General features: G+C 45.2%; 1 protein-coding gene across 1 annotated transcript in view; it reads left to right on the top strand.

Moving 5' to 3' along the window:
* pitpnab (phosphatidylinositol transfer protein, alpha b) overlaps nt 1-22066 on the top strand; it is a gene marked incomplete at its 3' end in the record, with an annotated part of 93699 nt that overhangs the window by 24399 nt on the left and 47234 nt on the right. Inside the window, exon 2 of the mRNA XM_084319796.1 lies at nt 3504-3534. Within this exon, the coding sequence (XP_084175922.1) occupies nt 3504-3534 (31 nt within the window). The remainder of the gene's footprint in view (nt 1-3503; nt 3535-22066) is intronic.

The following is a 22066-nucleotide window of genomic DNA, read 5'->3' as shown; positions in this document are numbered from 1 at the left end:
GTTATTGTTCCATGTTGTTTTTCATACTGCCAGCAGTTGAGACTTCCTTCATTGTCTTAGTAGTATCTAACGAAAATAGGAAGTCAACTCTGTCTGTCTGTATCTGTATGTCTGTCCTCACTGTCCTTCACATATCCCGAGCACACTTGGCAGGTGTATTGCTGAGGACCCAATGGGTTGCAATGTTGAGTGTGAAGTCGAGCGGATGCGTGGTTCCCAAGAACACCGCAAACAGCCACACTACAGTTCTCAAGAACGCTGCAAGCAGCACTTCTGGGGGCCACACTATGGGCCCCGCTCAGAATGGCCATGCACTCCAAACAAGCACGGCCCCCAACAGTGCTGCAAGCAGCAACACTGGGAGCCAAGCATTCTACCCATTCTGAACAGTCACTCGTTCAGAGCGGCCACGCACTCCAAACAGGCATGCCCCTTGACAACGTTGCAAGTAGCAATACTGGGAGCCAAGCAATCGGGCACACACTCCAAACAGCCACTGCACTAGTCCGATACAAAGCAAAGAAGGCAATAGGATTTCGAAAGACGCTCTTTCTCTGTGCGTGTGTTTCTCTGTTACCTCTCTCTCACCTCTATCTTCTCTTTTCTCTCAATCCCCTCTTTCTCCTCTCTGTCTCTTTATCTCTCTCTCCACTCATCCTCTCTCCTCTGTCTCTCTCTTTGTCTCTTTCTCCTCTCTCTCCCCTCACCCTCTCTTTCTCTCTTTCCTCACTCTTCTCTCCATCTATTGATTGATTGATTGATTGATTGATTGATTGATTGAAAACTTTAATTAACAGATTGCAGAATGGGTATATTACAGTACAACTCAATACACACAATTGTTAAGGGGATGCAGACCAGAGAAAGACTTTCGTCTTGTTTACATCAGGGTCCCCCATTTTCAATTCATAGTGACATTTATGACATACACAACATACAGATATACAGATATAAAGATCTAATCTAGTCATTTAATCTAACCATGACATTTATGACATGCATGACATACAGATATACAGAGTACTGTTACATTGTGACATACAAGATATGCAAATATACAGTACTATCCCCTTCTCTCTCCCTCTATCTCCTCTCTCTCTCTCTCTCTCTCTCTCTCTCTCTCTCTCTCTCTCTCTCTCCTCTCTCTCTCTCTCTCTCTCTCTCTCTCTCCCTCTCTCTCTCTCTCTCCTCTCTCTCTCTCTCTCTCTCTCTCTCTCTCTCTCTCTCTCTCTCTCTCTCTCTCTCTCTCTCTCTCTCTCTCTCTCTCTCTCTCTCTCTCTCTCTCTGTCTCTATCTCTGTCTCTCTCTCACTCTCACACTCTCTCACTCTCTCACTCTGTCTCTGTTTCTCCTTCTCTCACACACATGGTGCCATAAATTGATCGATTGGTTAATGTAGTCTATTAGTTAATAGCTTATGACTCAAAGTAGGTTCCAACGATTACCTTGAACCTTGGCCATAACGGGTCAGGGGCCGCTATCATGACACATCAGATTTTAAAACTGTCCGATTGACATGATACTAAACAGACATTTACAGCTATCCTGGCTTTTATTAGTCAATTATTAGAGCTTAACTGTGCCCACAAAATGGCGTTATGAAAATTTTCCTCAGTGAAACGAGCCATTAGGGTGTAACTTAACTTTTTCCTGCTATTCCTCTTCATACCCAAGTAAAAAATAAATAAAAAGTATACTTACTTTTCATGTACTAAAGTTCTGTTCAATTGAAACCACTTCATTTATAAGTTGTACATAAGATGTGCTTAAATATATATAAATTATACCTTTGATGTATTTTGGGTTACTGGGTTTGCTTGCCAAAATAGTATACTTTAATACGTTTACTAAAGTACAACTTAAGTTAGGTAAATATCTATTTTCTTACAGCATATTAATGACTATCGTACTAAATATGTGCTTTGAATTAGTACATGAAAGCACATACGAAGTACCAAAAATACTTTGCAAGTATACTCTATACATAGTACATAGTAACACTTAATATACAAAAAGATATTCTTTCAGTATCTGAAAAATAGACTTTGAGTCATGTAGCTAACATGGCTAGATTGTGTTTGACAGAAATCACAGCGTGAGCCAGGCCTCCTTGGGATGCGGTCCGGTTCAATCTGATTACTGTCCACTGGCCAGATAAAAGGTCTAATGTGTCCCGCGGTGCGATCAGACGATAAGACTGACATTGAAACGACAAGGGTAACCATTATTACCATAGCCTTTAAGAGCTGTGACCTAGGGCTGGGGAGATATGATCTGAAATCCATTTCACGGTGTATGTGATAATAATAATAATAATAATAATAATAATAATAATAATAATAATAATAATAATGATAATGATAATGATAATGATAATGATAATGATAATAATAATAATAATAATAATAAACTTTATTTGTATAGCACTTTTCATACAGAAGTTGCAGTTCAAAGTGCTTCACAACAGTAAAAAATACAGGCATAAGCGAGCATAAAAAAAGATACAGAGGTAGCAAGGTAAGGTAAATCACAGTGTTTCACATTCGGATCTAGCATCCCAATATAGGCCTTTCTGTTTACAGTTTTATTCAGTAATACAAATAATAAAAATAGAATAGACAGAGTAAAAACAAAGTGCGGTTGGATTCAGTTTAAAAATAGGCTAAAAATTATAAAATGGAATGGACATACAACAGGGTATTTAACATACAACAGAGCAGTGCATCAGTAAGAAGTAAAAAGTGTGATAAAATAGTTCAATTTTGAATTACAACAGAGCAGTGCTCTTAAAATTACAGTGCATAGAACCGACACATGAATTTGATAGGACAGCTTAAAAGTAAAATCTATCTCTTTGCTCAGGCATTTAAATGAAACATCAGGGATATCCTGACACAAATTGTACTTTACCTGCACTATTCTTACCCTACCTACAGGTAGGGTAAGAATAGTGCAGGTAAAGTACAACAGGTAGGGTAAGAATAGTGCAGGTAAAGTACAATTTGTGTCAGGATATCCCTGATGTTTCATTTAAATGCCTGAGCAAAGAGATAGATTTGACTTTTAAGCTGTCTTTTGAAGATGTCTAGCGAGTTGGCTTCCCTGATGTTTTGGGGTAGTTTGTTCCATAGTTTTGGGGCATAGTTGATAAAGGCTGCATTACCGATCCTCTTTTGACTGTTTCTGGGAGCCTCTAGTAGTCCAGCAGCTGATGATCGCAGTGTTCTTGCTGGTCTGTAATTTATTAGAGTGTTGGCGATGATCACGTTTACCCTGTTGACAATCATAAATTAAAATACATCCGTTGTTTTTGCACATAGCAACCATACTCTTCAGTGACACGGAAGATAAATGGCCATTCCAAACGTCCTGTTCAAAGCCTCTGTGGATCATTTTGTCACATGGGCAGAATGTGCTGCTGGCTACTTGGCTGTCTGCTTAGTTGTTCTTTTGTGAGTGATGATTTTTAAGTAACCTCTCCCTCCCTGTGTCTTTCTTTTCAGTCGAGTGATTCTACCCATCTCTGTGGAGGAGGTAAGGTCTGATTCAGAACATTTAAGTGTGTGTGTGTGTGTGTATGCATGAGCGTGTGTGTACATGCGCACGTTGACAGCTTTCTTTGTGCAATTTATTTTGGTTAATTTCATTCAAGAGCCAAACAGAGAGTAGCTTTTGGTGTGTACAGTATGTGTGTTTGTCTGTGCATGCATGAATGAGTAATCGTCTTTAGGGGTGTGAACAAAATACAGCAATATATCACAATATTATATTTAAGCATTACATCACGCGACGGCGTGTGTTATACAAATTAGATCACGCCTATGGGTGGTTGTTAGGCCCGAGGCACAGCCGAGGGTCGTTAGACCCCCATAGGCGTGATCTAATTTGTATAACACACGACTTCAAGTGATGTAATGCGTTTATACAATGACCGAATTCACCCAACCTAATTGCTATACAATAAACACACAGTAATTGAAGCATAATGGAGATTTATTCACAAAACCATCCACAGAGAAAGTAGATCCAATAGTAGATCCACTAGTAGACACCAGAGGGAGCTCCACAAACCATGTGTAGCAGGGTGGATTATCCCTGCTTCGTGGGAACGGTTGCTGGCAGTCACGAGGTAGCTGGATACAGTAGAGCTCCGTCTGACTGCACCCTCGTCTTTGGGCCTGGAGCGTCAACTGGAGGCTGGTAGTGTGAGTGGATGGGGCCCGGGATTTACCAACCCGGTCTGGTACTCTGGTCTTCCTTCCCTGCAGCAGGGCGGTCAGCAGTACTCCCCAACACGTTCAAGTTCTTTAATAGTTGTCATACAGAAGTACAGAATACTTTCATACAAAATGCTTCTTACTGTTACGCTCCAGAGACTGTGCTAGACAAGATAGTATCAAATAACATAATAACATAATATAGCATGAATTTAGAAGAAGAAAAATGAGGTCACAGTGTTCGGTATAGACATATGTACAATGTTCTGAGTTACCATATAATATACAATACACAATACTATGCAGTGTACTAATGTACAGTACTATCTAGTGCAAAGCAGAAATGGGATGAGGTACAATTTTAGGTACAATTTACAGTAAGGTGTACGAGTTGTAGTGCAATCCTTCATCCATAAATATAAAGTGTGGGGAGTGGGTGCTACAGTGTGTTTGTTTAAAGTGGGTGTGTGCTATAAAGTGTGTGGAGTGGGTGCTACAGTGTGTTTGTTTAAAGTGAGTGTGTGCGTGTGGATGTGTGTGCTATGTGCGTTTGGTGGTTGTTGTTGTGTAGTGTTCATTCATTGTTCGTTTAGCAGCCTGATGGCCTGGGGATAGAAGCTTCTTCTTAGTCTTTCTGTGCTCGCCTTGAGACTCCGGTATCGCTTGCCTGACCGCAGCAGTTCAAAGAGGCAGTTGTTCGGGTGACTGGAGTCTTTAATGATTCTCTTAGCCTTGCCCTTGCAACGCTTGTTGTAAATGTTCTGGAGGGTGGGGAGCCCCCCTCCAATTGTGCGTTCGGCTGAACGTGTCACTCTTTGTAGTCTGCTTCGGTCTTGTGCAGTGCTATTCCCAAACCAGGAGGTGATGTTGCCGGTCAAGATGCTCTCTATTGTACATGAGTAGAAGTTCTTAAGGATCTTCTGGCTGACTTGGAACTTCCTTAGGCGCCTGAGGAAGTAGAGGCGTTGTCGTGCCTTCTTCACAACACTGTCAATGTGTGTGGTCCATGTCAAGTCCTCGGATATGTAGGCTCCGAGGTACTTAAAGCTGTTGACTCTCTCAACCGGTGCCCCGTCGATGCTGAGGGGGCTGTAGTCCTTGACCCCCGACCTCCTGAAGTCCACAATCATCTCCTTTGTTTTGCTGACGTTCAGGGAGAGGCTGTTTTCCTGGCACCATCCCGCCAGGACCTTGACCTCTTCCAGGTAGGCCCTCTCGTCGTTGGCAGAGATCAGGCCCACCACCACTGTGTCGTCAGCAAATTTGATGATTGTATTGCTACTCCGCTGAGCCACACAGTCGTGTGTGTACAGGGAGTAGAGGAGGGGACTCAGAACACAGCCCTGGGGGGCCCCTATGTTGAGGGTGATGGATGAGGAGGTGCAGTTGCCTGCTCTCACCACCTGGGGTCTGCCAGTCAGGAAGTCCAAGACCCACTGGCAGAGGTCATAGCCCAAGCCCAGGTCCCTGAGCTTGGCTATGAGTATGGAGGGGACTATGGTATTGAATGCCGAGCTGTAGTCGATGAATAGCATTCTCACATAGTTCCCCTGCCTCTTGTCCAGGTGTGATGCTGCTGTGTGCAGCACATGGGCTATGGCGTCCTCCGTGGACCTGTTGGGGCGGTATGCAAATTGCAGGGGGTCCATGTTGATGGGGAGGGAGGAGCAGATGTAGCCCTTTACTAGCTTCTCAAAGCACTTCATGGCTATGGAGGTGAGAGCTACAGGGCGGTAGTCGTTGAGGCAAGCAGGCTTGGATTTTTTGGGTACAGGGATAATAGTGGACTTCTTCAGGCAGGTGGGGATGACAGCCTGTTCTAAGGACAGGTTAAATATGTCAGTGAATACTGGGGCCAGTTGGTCGGCACAGACTTTTAGGACGCGGCCGGGGATGCCGTCCGGACCTGCTGCCTTCCTGATATTCACTTTTTTAAAGGTCCGCCTCACCTCATGCTCTGTTACCCTGAACACTGCGCCTCCATCAGCAGCCGACCCCCCCCCCCCATTGCCGTGGCTTGTGAGCTGGTGTTGTTATTACCAGCATCAAACCTCGCATAGAAGGTATTGAGGTAATTTGCTAAGGAGATGTCACTGTTCAGTTTGAGGGAGGCGCCTTTGTAGTCTGTCATCGTTTTGAGCCCCTGCCACATAGCTCTAGAGTCAGCTTGTTCAAACTGGAGTTCAATTTTATCCCTGTAGCGCCGTTTGGCCTCTGACACTGTCCTCCTTACGTTGTATCGCGCCACCTTGTGGTCATTCATGTTGCCTGCCACTAGGCCGTCGTTGTATGCTTTGGTGCGCTCTCTCAGAGCTTCACGGACGGATTTGTCTACCCAGGGTTTTTGATTTGGGTAAACTTTCATTTTGGTAGTGGGGATTGTTTCTTCCACCCTAGTACAAACATAGTCCAGCACTGTTTCCGTGTAGACATTAATGTTATCTGTGTCGCGGAACACATTCCAGTCTGTGTAGTGAAACACGGACCGGAGCGTCTCCTCTGACGTCAAATCCCATTTCTGCACCTCTCGCGAGACTACAGGAGTACTTTTAATTCTCTGTTTGTACTTTGGTGAAAGAAAGATGGACGCGTGATCTGATTTACCAAAGCCACTATCAGAATGAGCCTTGTAGCCACCTTTAAATTGCGTGTAACAGTGATCTAGGATGTTACCGCCTCTGGTGTTGCAAGTCACATGCTGATAGAAGTCAGGCAATACCTTTCTCAGATTGGCGCTATTGAAATCTCCCAGCACTAAAATGGCGGCGTTAACATTCGCCACTTGTATTCTATTTACCTCGTCGTGGAGTCTGGAGAGCGCAACCTTGTTGCTGGCTTGCGGTGGAATATACACTCCGATCAGGACGATCGCCGTTAACTCCCTCGGGAGGAAGAAAGGACGACACTTGATGGTTATATATTCCAGTTCTGGGGAGTAGTGGTTGGATAATTCCTTCACGTTAGTTGGATCGCTCCAATTTTTGTTAAACATGAAGGCAATACCTCCTCCACGTTGTTTACCGGACTCTGCTGATGTCCGATCCTTGCGATGGATAAAGAAGTGATCTGCCGGTTGAATTGCGTGGTCTGGAACCTCCGGTGTGAGCCATGTTTCGGTGAAGCAGAGGACGTTGCAGTCCCTAACGTCTCTTTGATATTGAATCCTTGCTCGGATGTCATCCAGTTTATTGTCAATTGATTGTACATTGGCTAGCAATATACTGGGCAGTGGTGTACGGTGGCGTCTGGATCTCAGCCTGTTACGGATCCCAGTACCCTCCCTCAATGACCCTAGAAACCTTACAATGAAGAGGGAAAGGTGGAATAGGAAAGGGTTAATTATATTAACGTTACCCACACCAAAAGGATTGTCAACCGGCCCATGGATAGACACACACACAAATCTCCCATCCAATTCTTTAATGTTATTTACTGGTCAGTTACAATGATCTACTACTAGTGACCAATTGGACGGAAGTCCCACTATAGTACCGTTGGTAACCCCATACCTCATAAACACGTATATTATACACCCACCTCTGGGTTAATATCAGGGATAATATACTTCAATGTGTTTGACTCATCACCCACGTCTGGGTCTTCACCCTGTATAATACCTCAAAAGGCTTTAATTATACGGCAAGAATAATACCTCTCTAGGCTTTATTTATAATACACCAGGTCTGTAACTTCTCCACAGAGAAAGGGTTAACTAGATGGGAAAATATTATTAAACACCAACACGGTATCACACTCAAAGGAAATGAAAGAAAACAAAAAGGTGGGCCCACTAATACCTTGCAAAAGCCCTATTCTAATGCCGGCATATATTGTTTGGGGTTCCCCTTATGCACTGTAATAGCAACGCTGACTTCGCCCGCGGGCTGCATCACACTGTGTACGGTGTAAGGCTCCGGAGCATAGACGCTCATTTATACTCATCCAAAATGGCCGCCTCGCCGCGCCACTGTTGTCCGGAAGGCAAGATGGCGTCGAACACTCTCGGCGAGGACACCAGCCAGCGGAGCTGGAGCAGAGAGGCAGTGCTGGCTGAGAGCGTATGCTGGCCGATGACGACCTCTGCTGGACGGGGCGAACTCCCGTAGGCCGCAGGCAGTCAGGTGTAGATCTGGTCGCAGGCAGCCGGGGCTGACTGGTTGCAGGCAGCCGGAGCAGACTGGTTGTAGGTCCACGCGCGTATCTGGGCTCGCACTCTATACCGTCACACTGTAACTACTATAACCCGACTACTAAGGACTCAGATATGCTGTTAGCCGCACGCTACTTATACCGCACACAGTAACTACTATAATACAACGTTAGTGCTTTGTTCTGTACCGTTTGCTCACACACTATCGCTGGTACTTCTAGGATATCACGTCAACTAGCAAGTACTTCCTATCACCCGTCTCTATCCCACGGGGCCCTTCAACATAACTTCTGCAACAGGGCTCTTCCAGAGCACACGCCCGTTGCGACTGTTCATGGTCAAGTTCACTGCCGAAGAGAGCGTCTCTCCCCTTCCGCTTCCATATATCTCCTTCCATCTTTCTCCGACACTCTCTGCCTGCCACCGTCCCCTGCTGGTCGCCTACTAGCTCCACAGGGAAAAGGATTGTAGAATAGAATCCAGTAATGCCGTTTATAATCCATATTCCAGCGATAGAAGAAGGAGACGCTTGTGTCATTGTTCGTGCGAATATCAATGAAACTAATTAGAATGTCTTGGTGCAGAAAGGGGAGATAAAAAGGCAAGTCAGCAGTTCTGAATAATAGACAATATTTTCAGGCTGCTACATTTCCCCCCACTTTGAACTTGCTAAGTCCTCTGCAAGTTAACAACAAAACACCAACCAACGCATGCATGAAAACGGTCCTGAGACCAACAGTTTCCCGCATAGATCCACAATCACACATTATGCTAACAGTTTCACACACCTTGTTTCACTAAGACACCTTAGCACATGGTCCTGGAAACACAGAGCGAGTGGCTGACCTCTGCTATACAGCTGGGGCCGGGTTCGTTCGACCCCCCTTGCGTCTGACTCTGTGTCAGACTCGTCTGTCTATGTTGGCAGGTCCTCGGCCACGGCTTCGTCCTCCGAGGCCTCTGACGGGCCGCTCGCGGCGCCCTCCTCGCCCCAGTCTCCGCCGTCTTCGCCGTCCTCGTCTGAGGGGACCAACTCTACCTCTCCTCTCTCGTTCGGCGCTGCTTCAGCGACGACCCGCGAGGCCCTGGGTGGGCTACCCGCCCTAGGGTGCGGTTCCCGAGGGTAAACGAAGGCACCCCCCACGTCTGCTTCGGATGAGCTCTGCGCTCTCATCGGGATCCTTCAGGGAGCTCTCGTCCGCTCTTCCGTGTTGGAGGCCAGGAAGGAGCAGGTCTTGCTCTGATCTCTATGCACGGCCCCTTCGGGGCCCCCTCTTTCGGGACGAACCGTGAACACTGACGTCCCCTTGACGTTTCCATCGCCGCCCTCTGGGCCCGGCTTGTCGCCGGCCGGCGAGCGTCTGCGGCGGTAGTTGAAGTTGCGGCGGTAGCGGCGCCGACGAGGCCCCTGGTCCGGGCCGTCCTTGCCCCCTTGACCTCCTTCTGACCTGTTCCCCTTGTTCTCCTCTCGGTCTCGCACCAGCCTGGGGCTGGGGGAACCCCTTGGTCGGAAGCCTCCGTAATAGTTCTGTCTCCTGGGTACAGTCTCCGGTTCTGGTCTCATTGGAATGGGCGCCCGGGCACCAGCGCGGCTGTCGGGCCGGCCGTCTTGGTGGCGTATCATCCGGCACGTCACCACCCTTCTCTCTCCGACCCCTCGTCTGGCGGTCGCCAGGTCGGCCGACCCGCCGGCGGTTGTGTGGGTGGCTCCCTGTGCTGGTGGAAGGGGAACCTCACTGCCCGGTGCTTCCTTCGGGCGCGGTTCTCCCATCGCGCGGGGGCACTCACGGCCGATATGGCCGGGCTGTTGACAGGTGTAGCAGATCAGTCTCCCATCTTCGCTCCGGTGAGTTAGTCTGCGCGGGGTAGAGGGCACGTCTCTCCTCCGTCGGCTTCCGGCGAAGCCTCTCTGGGGTGGGTCTCGCTCCTGTTGAAACGCCTGGAAGAGCTGCTCCATGCGTGTGCCCAACTGCTCTTGGCCGGCGAAGAGCTGTCGGATGGACTCCTGTAGCGCGGCTATGTCCAGAGGTGGCTCGCATCTCTTCACGGTGACGCCGCGTATCATGCCCCTGCCGGCACCCCCTGTGGGGGGGAGGACCATCTCCTCTTCGGACCAGTCTATCGCCGCCATCATCAATTCGAAAAACATCCGCTCCCCATTCTCCTTTACGGACTTCCTCATTTCCCGTCGCAGCATCCCATCCTTCAGGCCTACCACGAACTGCTCCTGCAGCTGGGCGGCAGGATCCGCGACTCGTTGGGGTTCTCGGCCCTGTATGCGACGCATCTGCTCTTGTAGATCGTAAGCAAACTCCCTCACGGTCTCGCCCTCTCTTTGTCGGCGGTCGAGGAACTCTCTCAGGCGGGCACTGACCGAGGTCTTATCTCCGTACGTCTCCTGCAGCAGTCGGAACGCGGCGTCCGGCTCCGGGGCGGTCCCTTCTAGCACGAAGCGCACCGTCCGTTTAGCCTCGCCTTTTAGATGCTGTTGTATGAACTCTGCCTGTTCGTCGCCGGGCACTCTGCTTATCCGGAAATGCGCTTTCATGTCCTGGATCCAGTCCTCCACCAGCGGCTCTCCTCTCTCTTTTCCCCCTCCGAACTCGCTGCACTTTCGGTCCCGTTGGACGTACACGGTAGAGGGGCCGGTGCGGGATTCGCGTCCGTCCCGGTCGAGAGCGGCTTGGGTCTTTTCCAGGGCCAGCGCCTGTCGGTCCAGGAGGCCGGCGTGTGTGTGGGTTCTGTTCGTCAGGGCCTTCACCTGCGCGGTCAATTCCTCCATGCGTTCGGCCTCCTCTTTCTTTACCTCGGCGGCGGCGTCCTCGCCGTCTCGTTGCTCCTTTAGGACCGCCTGAGTGTAGCTCTTCTCTAGGAGTGCCTGGTTGATCAACTCCTTAATCGCTTCGGCTTGCTGCTTTAGTAGTGCCGCCTGAGCCCGACACTCCTCCTGCAGCTCCTCAAACTTCGCCGCCCTTTCCTGCGCGGCGTGAGTGTGGAGGGCCTGGTCAGTCAACTCCTTCATCGCTGCGTCTCCAACTTCGCCGCCATCTCCTCAGACATCGTGGGTCTCTCTACGGGTCCCGGTCAAGGGAGTAAGTAACTTCAACATAACTTCTGCAACAGGGCTCTTCCAGAGCACACGCCCGTTGCGACTGTTCATGGTCAAGTTCACTGCCGAAGAGAGCGTCTCTCCCCTTCCGCTTCCATATATCTCCTTCCATCTCTCTCCGACACTCTCTGCCTGCCACCGCCCCCTGCTGGTCGCCTACTAGCTCCACAGGGAAAAGGATTGTAGAATAGAATCCAGTAATGCCGTTTATAATCCATATTCCAGCGATAGAAGAAGGAGACGCTTGTGTCATTGTTCGTGCGAATATCAATGAAACTAATTAGAATGTCTTGGTGCAGAAAGGGGAGATAAAAAGGCAAGTCAGCAGTTCTGAATAATAGACAATATTTTCAGGCTCCTACACATGTTAAACCCAGATTCGGCTCAAACAAGGGACTAAACGCCCTACCCACAGCTGTAAAGGAATGTGAATCACTACCCACTTTCAAAACCAAAAGAGAGCACCTACGGGAGACTGCAATTCGAAACTGGCCCCTGTAAATGTCCTAACCCAACCCCCTCCAATGTACAGTAAATGTCCTAACCCAATAATACACGAGACCCTTTTCTTGCGACCAAGTAAGGTTTCGTCGATAATCCAATGTACAGTTAATTCAGACAGAAAAAAAAAAGTAATTCGGTTGTGGGAGGGATCTGGGGTCACATGGAGTGTGTTATACAAAATAACAACCGGTAACTTGACTGTTTCAGCCAATCAGAATCAAGAAATTTGCATGCCATTGTATAACAATACACTGACGCCAAGTATTGATATTTCTTTGCTTGACGATCCCATTTTTCTGCAATACAAATTATTGGAATGAGGTGAACTTGAAAATGCTATCTTTAGATATTAGATAAAACAGTTTGTTTATTCTTTATCGTTTATTTTTTGGATCCCCATTAGTCTACACCCATGGGTGAAAGACTATTGTTCCTGCGGTCCGAACACATAACTTACAACATTACAGTACATTACATTACAGTAATAAAAAAACAATAAAAACGTAAGAAACACTTTAGCCTAAGTACATTCTCAATATCTTTAAAATCTCACAAAAAAAACACACAAAGTGTTACGGGGACCGCCGGCGATCAGATGTGAAAAAAGCGCCCCCTATCGTCTCCCAGATGGTAAATCACTCTTTTGGAATGGACTCAATGAAAGTGAATGGGAGAACGGATTTCTGACTCCACATTTTACTTCTCACTGATGCAGCCGGGGTTACCAGAGTTCATTCTGGAGCCTCTGAGCCGCGGGGAATCATGTGTTCTACTGTACACACGTTGGATCAATACACTTATCGATTTTTTCGAATGGTGATCAGGAATTGGAATATACCATTTGGATACCATCTGATGTCAGGTAAGGAATCTATGTTATCAGTGTTAGGATAATCAGACTCGTTTTCACGGAGATATAAGCGTTTCCACTATATGTGATATAGCTGTTTTGACTGTAAAAGCCATGAGGAAATAATAGCAGCGATTATCAGCGCACGGCACGAGCGTGCGTGCGCACACATATACTATCGATCATCTAGCGTTTATTTGAAAACGATTCATAAATAGACAGACAAATGATAACGTTCTGGAATATTCCAGTAAAAGGCGATTATCATAGAATGGGTTGTTTTTCCCCGGAAAACGGGTGATTTTCAAAATGCTATCAAACGGAAATGAAGCGATAAAAATACAATCTGCCTTGCCAATGTTGACTGGAAAATGATTCTTTGATAAGCGATGGGCAGATTAGACACATAGCCATAATTTAAAACATAGATTAGGCGATATTAACGTTAACATTGGCCGTGGACCGTGGCATCAAGGGGGTAAAAAGGAAAACCCGGCGTGGCACTCAAAGTGTTAAGGGAGAACAAAAATACACTGGTGAATCTTCTAGAGTCCATGAATGAAATGACAGTTTTGAGTCTGATCTTGTACAGACTCACCAGAACACTGCAGACGGGCAACTCAGCAAACAGGGGTCCATGAAAAAAGAGTGAGAACATAGGAATCCTCCCGTGGAAGCATAGAGAGTGATGACGATGTCTCACACCAGGAACGCTGCCGACGGGCAACTCGGCAAACAGGACCCACAAAAAAGGAGTGAGAACATAGGAATCCTCCCGTGGAAGCATACAGAGCGATGACGAAGTCTCACACCAGGAACGAGGCCCACGGAGAGAGAGTAGGGCAGTAGATGGCACGACGTCTCACCCCAGAGACGCGGCGGTAGATGGTAGCAACAAGATGGCACGACGTCTCGCACCGGAGACGCGGCAGTAGATGGTAGTGTACAGAACGACCTGGCAATGAGTGAAAGGCAGTCGGCAGTACTTGTAGTCTCCCGACAAGCTGACTGCCAACCACTCTCAGGTGCGTGAGGTAGAATGTTCGGCACGCCCCCTCGTTGGGAAGCATGCAGTTCCTACCCAGCCCTCACACAAAGGCTCTAGCCACAAATACAATACTAACTAACTAACTCAAGTTTCAAGTTTCTTTAATAGTTGTCATACAGAAGTACAGAATACTTTCATACAAAATGCTTCTTACTGTTACTGTTAACTAACTAACTAACTAAACTAACAATACTAACTAAATAAATCAGTAACTCAACTGTATTTCATTATTCATAACAGCATTTTTCAACTTTTTCTTAAAAGTACATTTGTTGCTGATCATCATTATCTTCACAGGTATAGCCTACAATTCCAGTTTGCAGCAGCTCTATACATTACGGTTCTCTTAAGTCAAGTCAAGAGTTTTATTTGTCACGGCATACAAGTATACAATGAAATGCGGGGGGTCTTGCCCGCAAAGATGTGCATAATACAATAGTAATATATAATAAGAATCCAATAGAATGACATTGTGCAATAAAACAAGTAAACAAAGTAGGGCATATCGGTATCTGTACATGAGTTATTTACAGAGCATGGTAGGACATGCTAGGTCCTGTGGTAGTGCAATACACTGTTAGCTACGGATGAGGCACTGGGTCTTTATGTACAACACTGCTATACATGCTATATTATACAATCTCAAGTTATACTATACTATTCTTAAAGAGCATTTGTTCGGGGAGCTCCAGTAGCTCACCACGTACCGCGAGTGCTATTTCAGCGCCGTGGACAACCGCGCTTGCGCGGATCTGGGGCTGAGCGCGTTCGAGTCCCGGACGGCAGCCGTGCCTTTCCCAGAGTGTCTTTCCCCCCCATCTGAACCCTTTCAGCCTGCTCTGTCGGTCGAACTTGACCAAGTATGAATGCGAAGAAAAAGCGATAAACGCTAAAAGAACCAGGTGACTGGTCAAAGTAAAAAAAAAAAAAAAAATAGCATTTGTTCTTGGTAGAGGTAGAGTAAAATGAAGACCCACGGCGTGTCTGGTGACATAGCCATGTCTAGTATTGGTGGGTTGTAGTTCTGACCACAAAGACTTAGGTTTACCAATTTTATAAATATTAAACAAAAATGTTACAAGGCTGCATGCCAGCCTCTGATCCACTCTAAGCCAAGGCAGATGATCTATATATATTCTTATTGCAGATGGTAACAAAGTTTTCCGTTGGGGACATAATTTGTAGTTGAAGGTAATAAATAGTAAAATATATCGCAATATCGCGATATTACAATATCGTGACAATAATGCTATTATCGTGTCTCTAGTATTGTGATCATATCAATATGGGGCCTCTGATGATTCCCACCCCTAATCATCTTATAAAACAGTGTTTAATTCAAACAGAGCAGCTTGTGAATCACATCGTCATGAGCATAGTGTCACTGTCCTCCTCACAGTGCTGTACTTCTCTACTAGGGCTGCGAAAAAATATCAGGAAATCGATATTGAATCGTTTCATTTGAATCGAATTTATCTCAAAATCGATCCCAAAAACATCCCAAGATCGATCTTTTAATATTTTTTTCAGTGGATCTGTGAACATTTTCTCCAAGCATAATTTTTTTGCGTGCCTCCCGTAGATAGATTGACAATTTCTGCTGAAGGAAACTCACTTCACAGAATTACGTCTTTTGACAGGAAACCAGCTCCATCAAGCCTAATATCAGAAAGGTTTTTATTGCCAAGTAGTTTGCACTTAAAAGGAATTTGATTTTGACATTTTTGGTGCAACATTAACAGACAGACAATTAAGGTAGAATAAAATAAAGGGTAGAATAAAATAAAATGGAATATAAACTGAGTTAAAATAAAAGTACAATAGAATATAACATAGTTATAAAATGTAATTTAATTAAATAGGCCATGGCTGTATTTGTGCACTATGTAGTTGAGTACTGTATATACACTAATTAGAATAAAAAAACATTTGGATATCAAATCAAATATCAAATAATATATAGGGCGGCTAAGTGGCGCAGTGAACAAGGCGCTCGCCACTAACGCAGGAGATGCTGGGTTCGAGCCCAGCTCTCGGCGTTGCTTCCGGCTTGGCTGGTCGTTCATACTAATACAATTGGCAGTATTAGGGGGTGGGAAAGCCGGTGGGTGGGGATCAGACGTTGTGGACAGCGACTCCTACAGGTCGGTTGGTGCGCCTGTACATCAGAATCAGGAAGTATCGGGGGCAGCGTGAGCCTACCACGCGTTACTCCTCGCCACTGAGAGATCGTGCTGTACAGGTGAAAAGATGCGACGGCTGCCTCCTCGTGTACCGGAGGGGACACGTGATGCAAGGCTTCGTCCACATTGCAGCCAACCAGTGGGAGGCATGGTCTAGCAACGTTCGAGACAGGGGAGGGAAGAATTGGATAATACGAAATTGGGATGGGAGAACAAATTGAAAAATGGGGAGAAAAAAGTAGATAAAAAATAAATATATATATATCAAATATCAAATCAAATGGAATCAGGTTATCAGGGCCAAAACCCAGCCCTCTTCTCTGCTTCCCTCACTCTCCTCCTTTGTGCTGCTATCCCCATTTTGACTAGGGAGGGGCACTGGAAAGCATATGAATACTAAAATATTATTTTAAAAACATTTTGGTTTATTGAACCCTTGCACTGAAGAACCATATACTGTAAGAAACTGGTCAACCTCGACTGTCTTTAACAATGAGTGAACACAACACTAACTTACCATGTTCTTCACTCTGAAGAAGAAACAGACTCTGAAGAAGATACGTTTGTGTTGAAACATTAGTGATTTTTTGCACCCTATTAAATCTTTTTCTAAAGGTTTAGCACATGAACTCTCTTAATTAGGCCCGACGGGTCCGGTACCGGACCCAAAATGACATCACGCCATAAATCCATCTCTACAGACTATTAATTAATGTTGTGTTTTTTTTCCAAATGTAGCCAAGAGTAAAGACCCTAACCCTGTAAAAACAGCAGTCATAGTGTATATTTTCAGCAATACGTTTGTTTACCAATAAGGTTTTATTCGTGAAATATGAGTTTTGAAACTGGCCAATATAGATGCTTGGAAATGTGCGCCGCCATTTTGTTTGTAGTATCCCTCATATGAGGAGAGGAGACCCAGGGCTTTCAATGGCCGTTGGAATTTCGAAAAACGACACTACCCAGCTTGTGACATCCTCCGGGCACGACGCAATTAACACAAGTAGATTTCTTGAACTGATTTTAATTAAGCTTGTTCATTCTCCATCCAAACCGTAAAATCTGTATAACATACAAATGCATACAAAAGATACCATTAACATTGAAAGTCCATTAAAACCGTGGTCAGAACATCAACTGTCACATATACCAAATCATCATCCAAAACAATCAATACCTTATTGGCTGTGTGCCAGTATAAGAGAACATCGATGCGTTATGGTGTTATGTCTTTGATCCTTATCTTGGAAGATTGTCTTGTTAAGTTGTCTTGATGATGGATTGTCTTTTGCTTGTTAAGATTGACAGGAAAGTCAATAATCCACCCACAGTCATGTCGCAACTCAAGAGAAAGAAGGCGGAAACACGTCACCGGATACCAGGTGGAAGTCTTGTGAGATGAAATAATTGCACAAACAAATAGAAATAGTGCGCCACTAATATATCTTATATAAACCCATAAGAAATACTATGAAATACAATTGTGTGTATTATTATTAACATACAAAAATAAGCATATCAAATTGTAAACGAATATAACTATATTAACCAACTGTTAACCATAGCTGCAGTTACACAGCTCAAGCCAGCTCCTGTCAATCAAATTACTTGTGGATTAACTTTTTTATTTATCTTATTTTTCTGGATTATCTACCACAAACCTGAACGTTATTTGAATAAATTATAATGCAGTTAGTTTCTCTACCTTTCTGTGAACGTCTAGCAAAAAACAGCGTTGCAATCTGATGCGGAGAAATCTACATGATAAAATAGTAACTGTACTTAAAGTAGATTTCATTCACGGTTTGCTGCACGCAGGGATACTAAATCCAGATTGAACTCTGCCATTGGAAAGAGTAGATTTGGCTCGATCCATAGATGTGCGACTTGGCTATAATAAGGTCATTTATAGGCCTGATATTCTATATTCTATAATAATATTTCAAATAGCATGTGTCCGGATGGCAGAATTCAGTACTGTATCTACAAAACCTTCTGTTTAATCATCTTCCCTTTATTAATTTGCTTAGATTGTTTGTACACGTGATCTCAAGAAGGTGCTGGACGAGCTCAGTGGCAGTTTTTCATGTCTGGTCATTTATAGCATGGTGTTATTCACTGTAAAAAAAAGAAATAGTATTGACATTCTCTTTTGGTTCATTACAATTTACTCAAGCCTAGTAACAGACACATTATTTCTGACACTGGTAATACATTCCTTGAGATCTATAGATGCCCCTAGATACCAAGAACATGCAAATGGATTTGTAGAGGTTGAGCAATCTTCCATTTACTTAGGTATGTATTTTTAGGCGGATTTTCAGAAAAAAGGCTAGGGCTCAAGAGGTTCCTCTGAAAACGTATATTTGGTTCTTCGTCTGAGGTACTGATTGATTGATTGATTGAAAACTTTATTAACAGATTGCAGAATGGGTACAATACAGTACAGCTCAATACACACAATTGTTAAGGGGATGCAGACCAGAGAAAGACTTTCGTCTTGTTTACATCAGGGTCCCCCATTTTCAATTCATCAGGACATATATGACATACATGACATACAGATAGTCAGTACTGCTACATCTATACATTTATGACATACCAGATTTGCAAATACAGTACTGTTTGTGATACAGAAGGAGTCAGGAAAAGGGAGTATATACATTTGACGTAGAAACTGTACATTGGAGGAGGTTGGGTGGGGGGGGGTTGGGTACACTGGGATATTGACAACCATACTGGGTAATCTACATTGGAGGTGGTTGGGGGGGGGGGGGGGGCACACTGTATATACAAGCAAAACTGTACATTGAGGGGGGGGGGGGACACTGTACAAACAAACAAAATTGTACATTGGACTATTGACAAAACCATACTAGGTAAATGACTGTACATTGGAGGGGGTTGGGTTAGGATATTTACAGGGGCCAGTGTTGAATTGCAGTCTCCCGTAGGTGTCCCTTGAGAGAGGTTTTGAAAGTGGGTAGTGATCCACATTCCTTTACAGCTTTGGGTAGGGCGTTCCACATTGATGTGGCATAATTGCGAAACGTGTTAACTAATTGTTACTCAATTAGTTAACCAAACTAGCCCCCCCCCCAACAGTGCAGTATTTTAAGTTTGCAGTGTTTTAAGTGTGCAGTGTTTTAAGTGTGCAGTGTTTTAAGTGTGCAGTGTTTTAAGTTTGCAGTGTTTTAAGTTTTCCCATAATGTTGCAAACAGGCCTAATCATAATTATGACTGTTATCCCTTTATTAGTCAAACAAATAAGGAATCCCATTGGTCCAATTGATTGAACATCAAAGGAAAATATTTAAATAAATAATTTAGGCTGAATCGTGAACTGTACAAACAGTCAAATATTTGTTCCTGTGGGGCGGCTAGGTGGTGCAGTGGGCAAGGCACTCACCACAAATGCTGGAGACGCTGGGTTCGAGCCCAGCTCTCCACATTGTTTTCAGTTTGGCTGGTCATCCGTACTAATACAATTGGCAGTATTAGGGGGAGGGAAAACTGAGGGGTGGGGATCGGACGTTGTGGACAGCGACTCCTACAGGTCGGTTGGTGCGCCTGCGCAGTAGAATCAAGAAGTGATGGGGGCGGCGCCCCTCCAAAGCGCAGACCCCTGACGCTGAAAGATCGCGCTGCACAGGTGAAAAGATGCGCCGGCTGCTACCTCGAGTATCGGAGGGGACTCGTGCTATGTATGACTTAGGGGGCTTTCTCACTCAACATCGGGGTCGAAATCAGCTCCGTGCCGTCCTCATTCCGAGTTCCGTGCCGAACTCCCCCCCCCCCTCTCCCCCCTCTAGTTTGTGTACACACTTCAGTCTGGGTGCGCTCTGGGTTTTGTTTACGGTTTGCGTTTTGAGCTTGTAAGCTTGCCGTAGTCGATGATGTCACGCTCGAAATGTAAACACAGGAAGTGTTAACACGGAGACTGGAGAATGGATGTTGATATAAAGAAACAAATAACTAATAAATATGAAGTTATATTTGAACCTCTGTTGTCAAGCCTTGTCAATATAACCCACCCCCCTTTTCTCACGAATGGAACTCTGTTGTAGAGTCCGCTTTTGATCGTTTTGCAGGGTTAACAATAACGCTAAGCTAACGGCTAACGCTAGTTTTACTAGTAACATTGCTCGCATCGATTATATTGAATGTCATTGATCTACTGGTCGACCGAAAATGTAAACGGGAATGTCTTAACACGACTGCGGACTCTGGATGTTGATATAAAATGAACAAATTGCCAATAAATATGAAGTTATATTTGAACCTCTGTTGTCAAGCCTTGTCAATATAACCCACCCCATTTTATCACGAATGGATGGTGTTGTAGAGTCCGCTTTTGAGCGTTTTGAACGATCTACTGGTCGACCACGGCCGACTGGTTGGGCACCACTGGTCTAATAGAAATAAATGCATTCGAACAAGAAAGTATAGTATACAGCAATGGCTAACGGCTAAACGCTAGTTAGCTAGCCTGTTCAGAAGCTAACATTATCCCATCGCTTGTGGCAATTATATTGCATGTCATTGATCTACTGGTCGACCACGGCCGACTGGTTGGGCACCACTGGTCTATAGAAATAAATGCATTGAACAATGTATAGACATAGCAATGGCAAACAAAATTGCCAGGCCTAACCGCCCCCACTCAGCGCGCACCTGAGACCACCTATTTCAGGCGTCCAGGTTCAGCGCCCCCGGGGACGAATCAGCGGGGGGCGGGGACGGGGGACAGCGTTCTCACTCAGACAGACACACCATTTTCTGATGCGAGCCGGCTCTGATTCGACACAGAGCAGTGAGTGAGAAACCACCCTTAGTCCACATTGCAGCCGGCTTGTGGGAGGCAAGAAACAGCGTTCAAGACAGGGGAGGGTTGAATTGGACGATACGAAATTGGGATGGGAGAAAAATAGAAAATGGGAGAAAAAGTGGATACAAAAAAATATATTTGTTCCTGTGATGATGTCATCAAAATTCAATGGAAGCCCATTTTAGGCATAATCAAAGGAAATTCTCATTAGAAACACCCTTACTATGCATTCTGGCTCTGTGGTGATTCTATTCAGTGGGTACAATCCTGCATTCTCAATGAGCTACCTGACACTATCTCTCTGAGTATCTCCCTCCTCCCCCTCTGTCTCTCTCAACCATCACTGGGGGTGATTACTGATTAGTGAACTAAGACTTTTATTTAGTCTAGACAGCCCTACTGATTAGTAGACAAAGACTTTTCTTTAGTCTAGACAGCCCTACTCATTGGGTAGACAAAGACTTTTATTTAGTCTAGACAGCCCTATACTGATTAGTAGACAAAGACTTTTCTTTAGTCTAGACAGCCCTACTCATTGGGTAGACAAAGACTTTTCTTTAGTCTAGACAGCCTTAGGGCATGCGTCCACCTATCTCACATTTCCAGCTGAAAAACGCTGGCAGTGCGCTGGAAGTACTGGGGTGGAGCGCTTGCGGTGAGAAAAAAAAACGCAGCGCGAGCCTTTTGTAGCTATGACAACGAGTTGTCAGTCACCAACCTACCTGATGACGAGAGAGAAAGAACTCTAGCGACACCTACATGACAGCCATCTTGTAATAATAACTTTTATCGTATTTTACCGCAGCGGTTTTGTACATATAGTATATTTTAATATACTTTATTGTATATTAATTATATATTGTTATTACCTGACACCACAGTTCGCCCTTTGCTTTGTATTAGCTTTTTATTAGTGTATTCGTGTAGTTATAGGGAGACAGGGAGGCAGCTCCGGTGTCAGGTTACAAACAGAGTGGTAGATATGATAGGCTGTGATTGGTTGTCTGAAAAGACACTCAGCGCATCGCTCTGAAAAGTTCAGAAAGTTTCAACTTCAAACGCTGTGTGCGGCCGCACAAAAAAGCTGAAAGGCGCTGAAAAAAGAAGCCGACTGCAGCGCATTTCCTATAGGCGGCCGCAAGTGGCCGCATACGCTCCCTCCCCATTGGGATACATT

The sequence above is a fragment of the Notolepis coatsorum genome, assembly GCF_963971535.1.
Source record: "Notolepis coatsorum genome assembly, chromosome: 8".
Taxonomy (NCBI): Eukaryota; Metazoa; Chordata; class Actinopteri; order Aulopiformes; family Paralepididae; genus Notolepis; species Notolepis coatsorum.
Note: the sequence above shows the minus strand (reverse complement) of the source record. Positions and strands in the feature narration are given on the sequence as shown.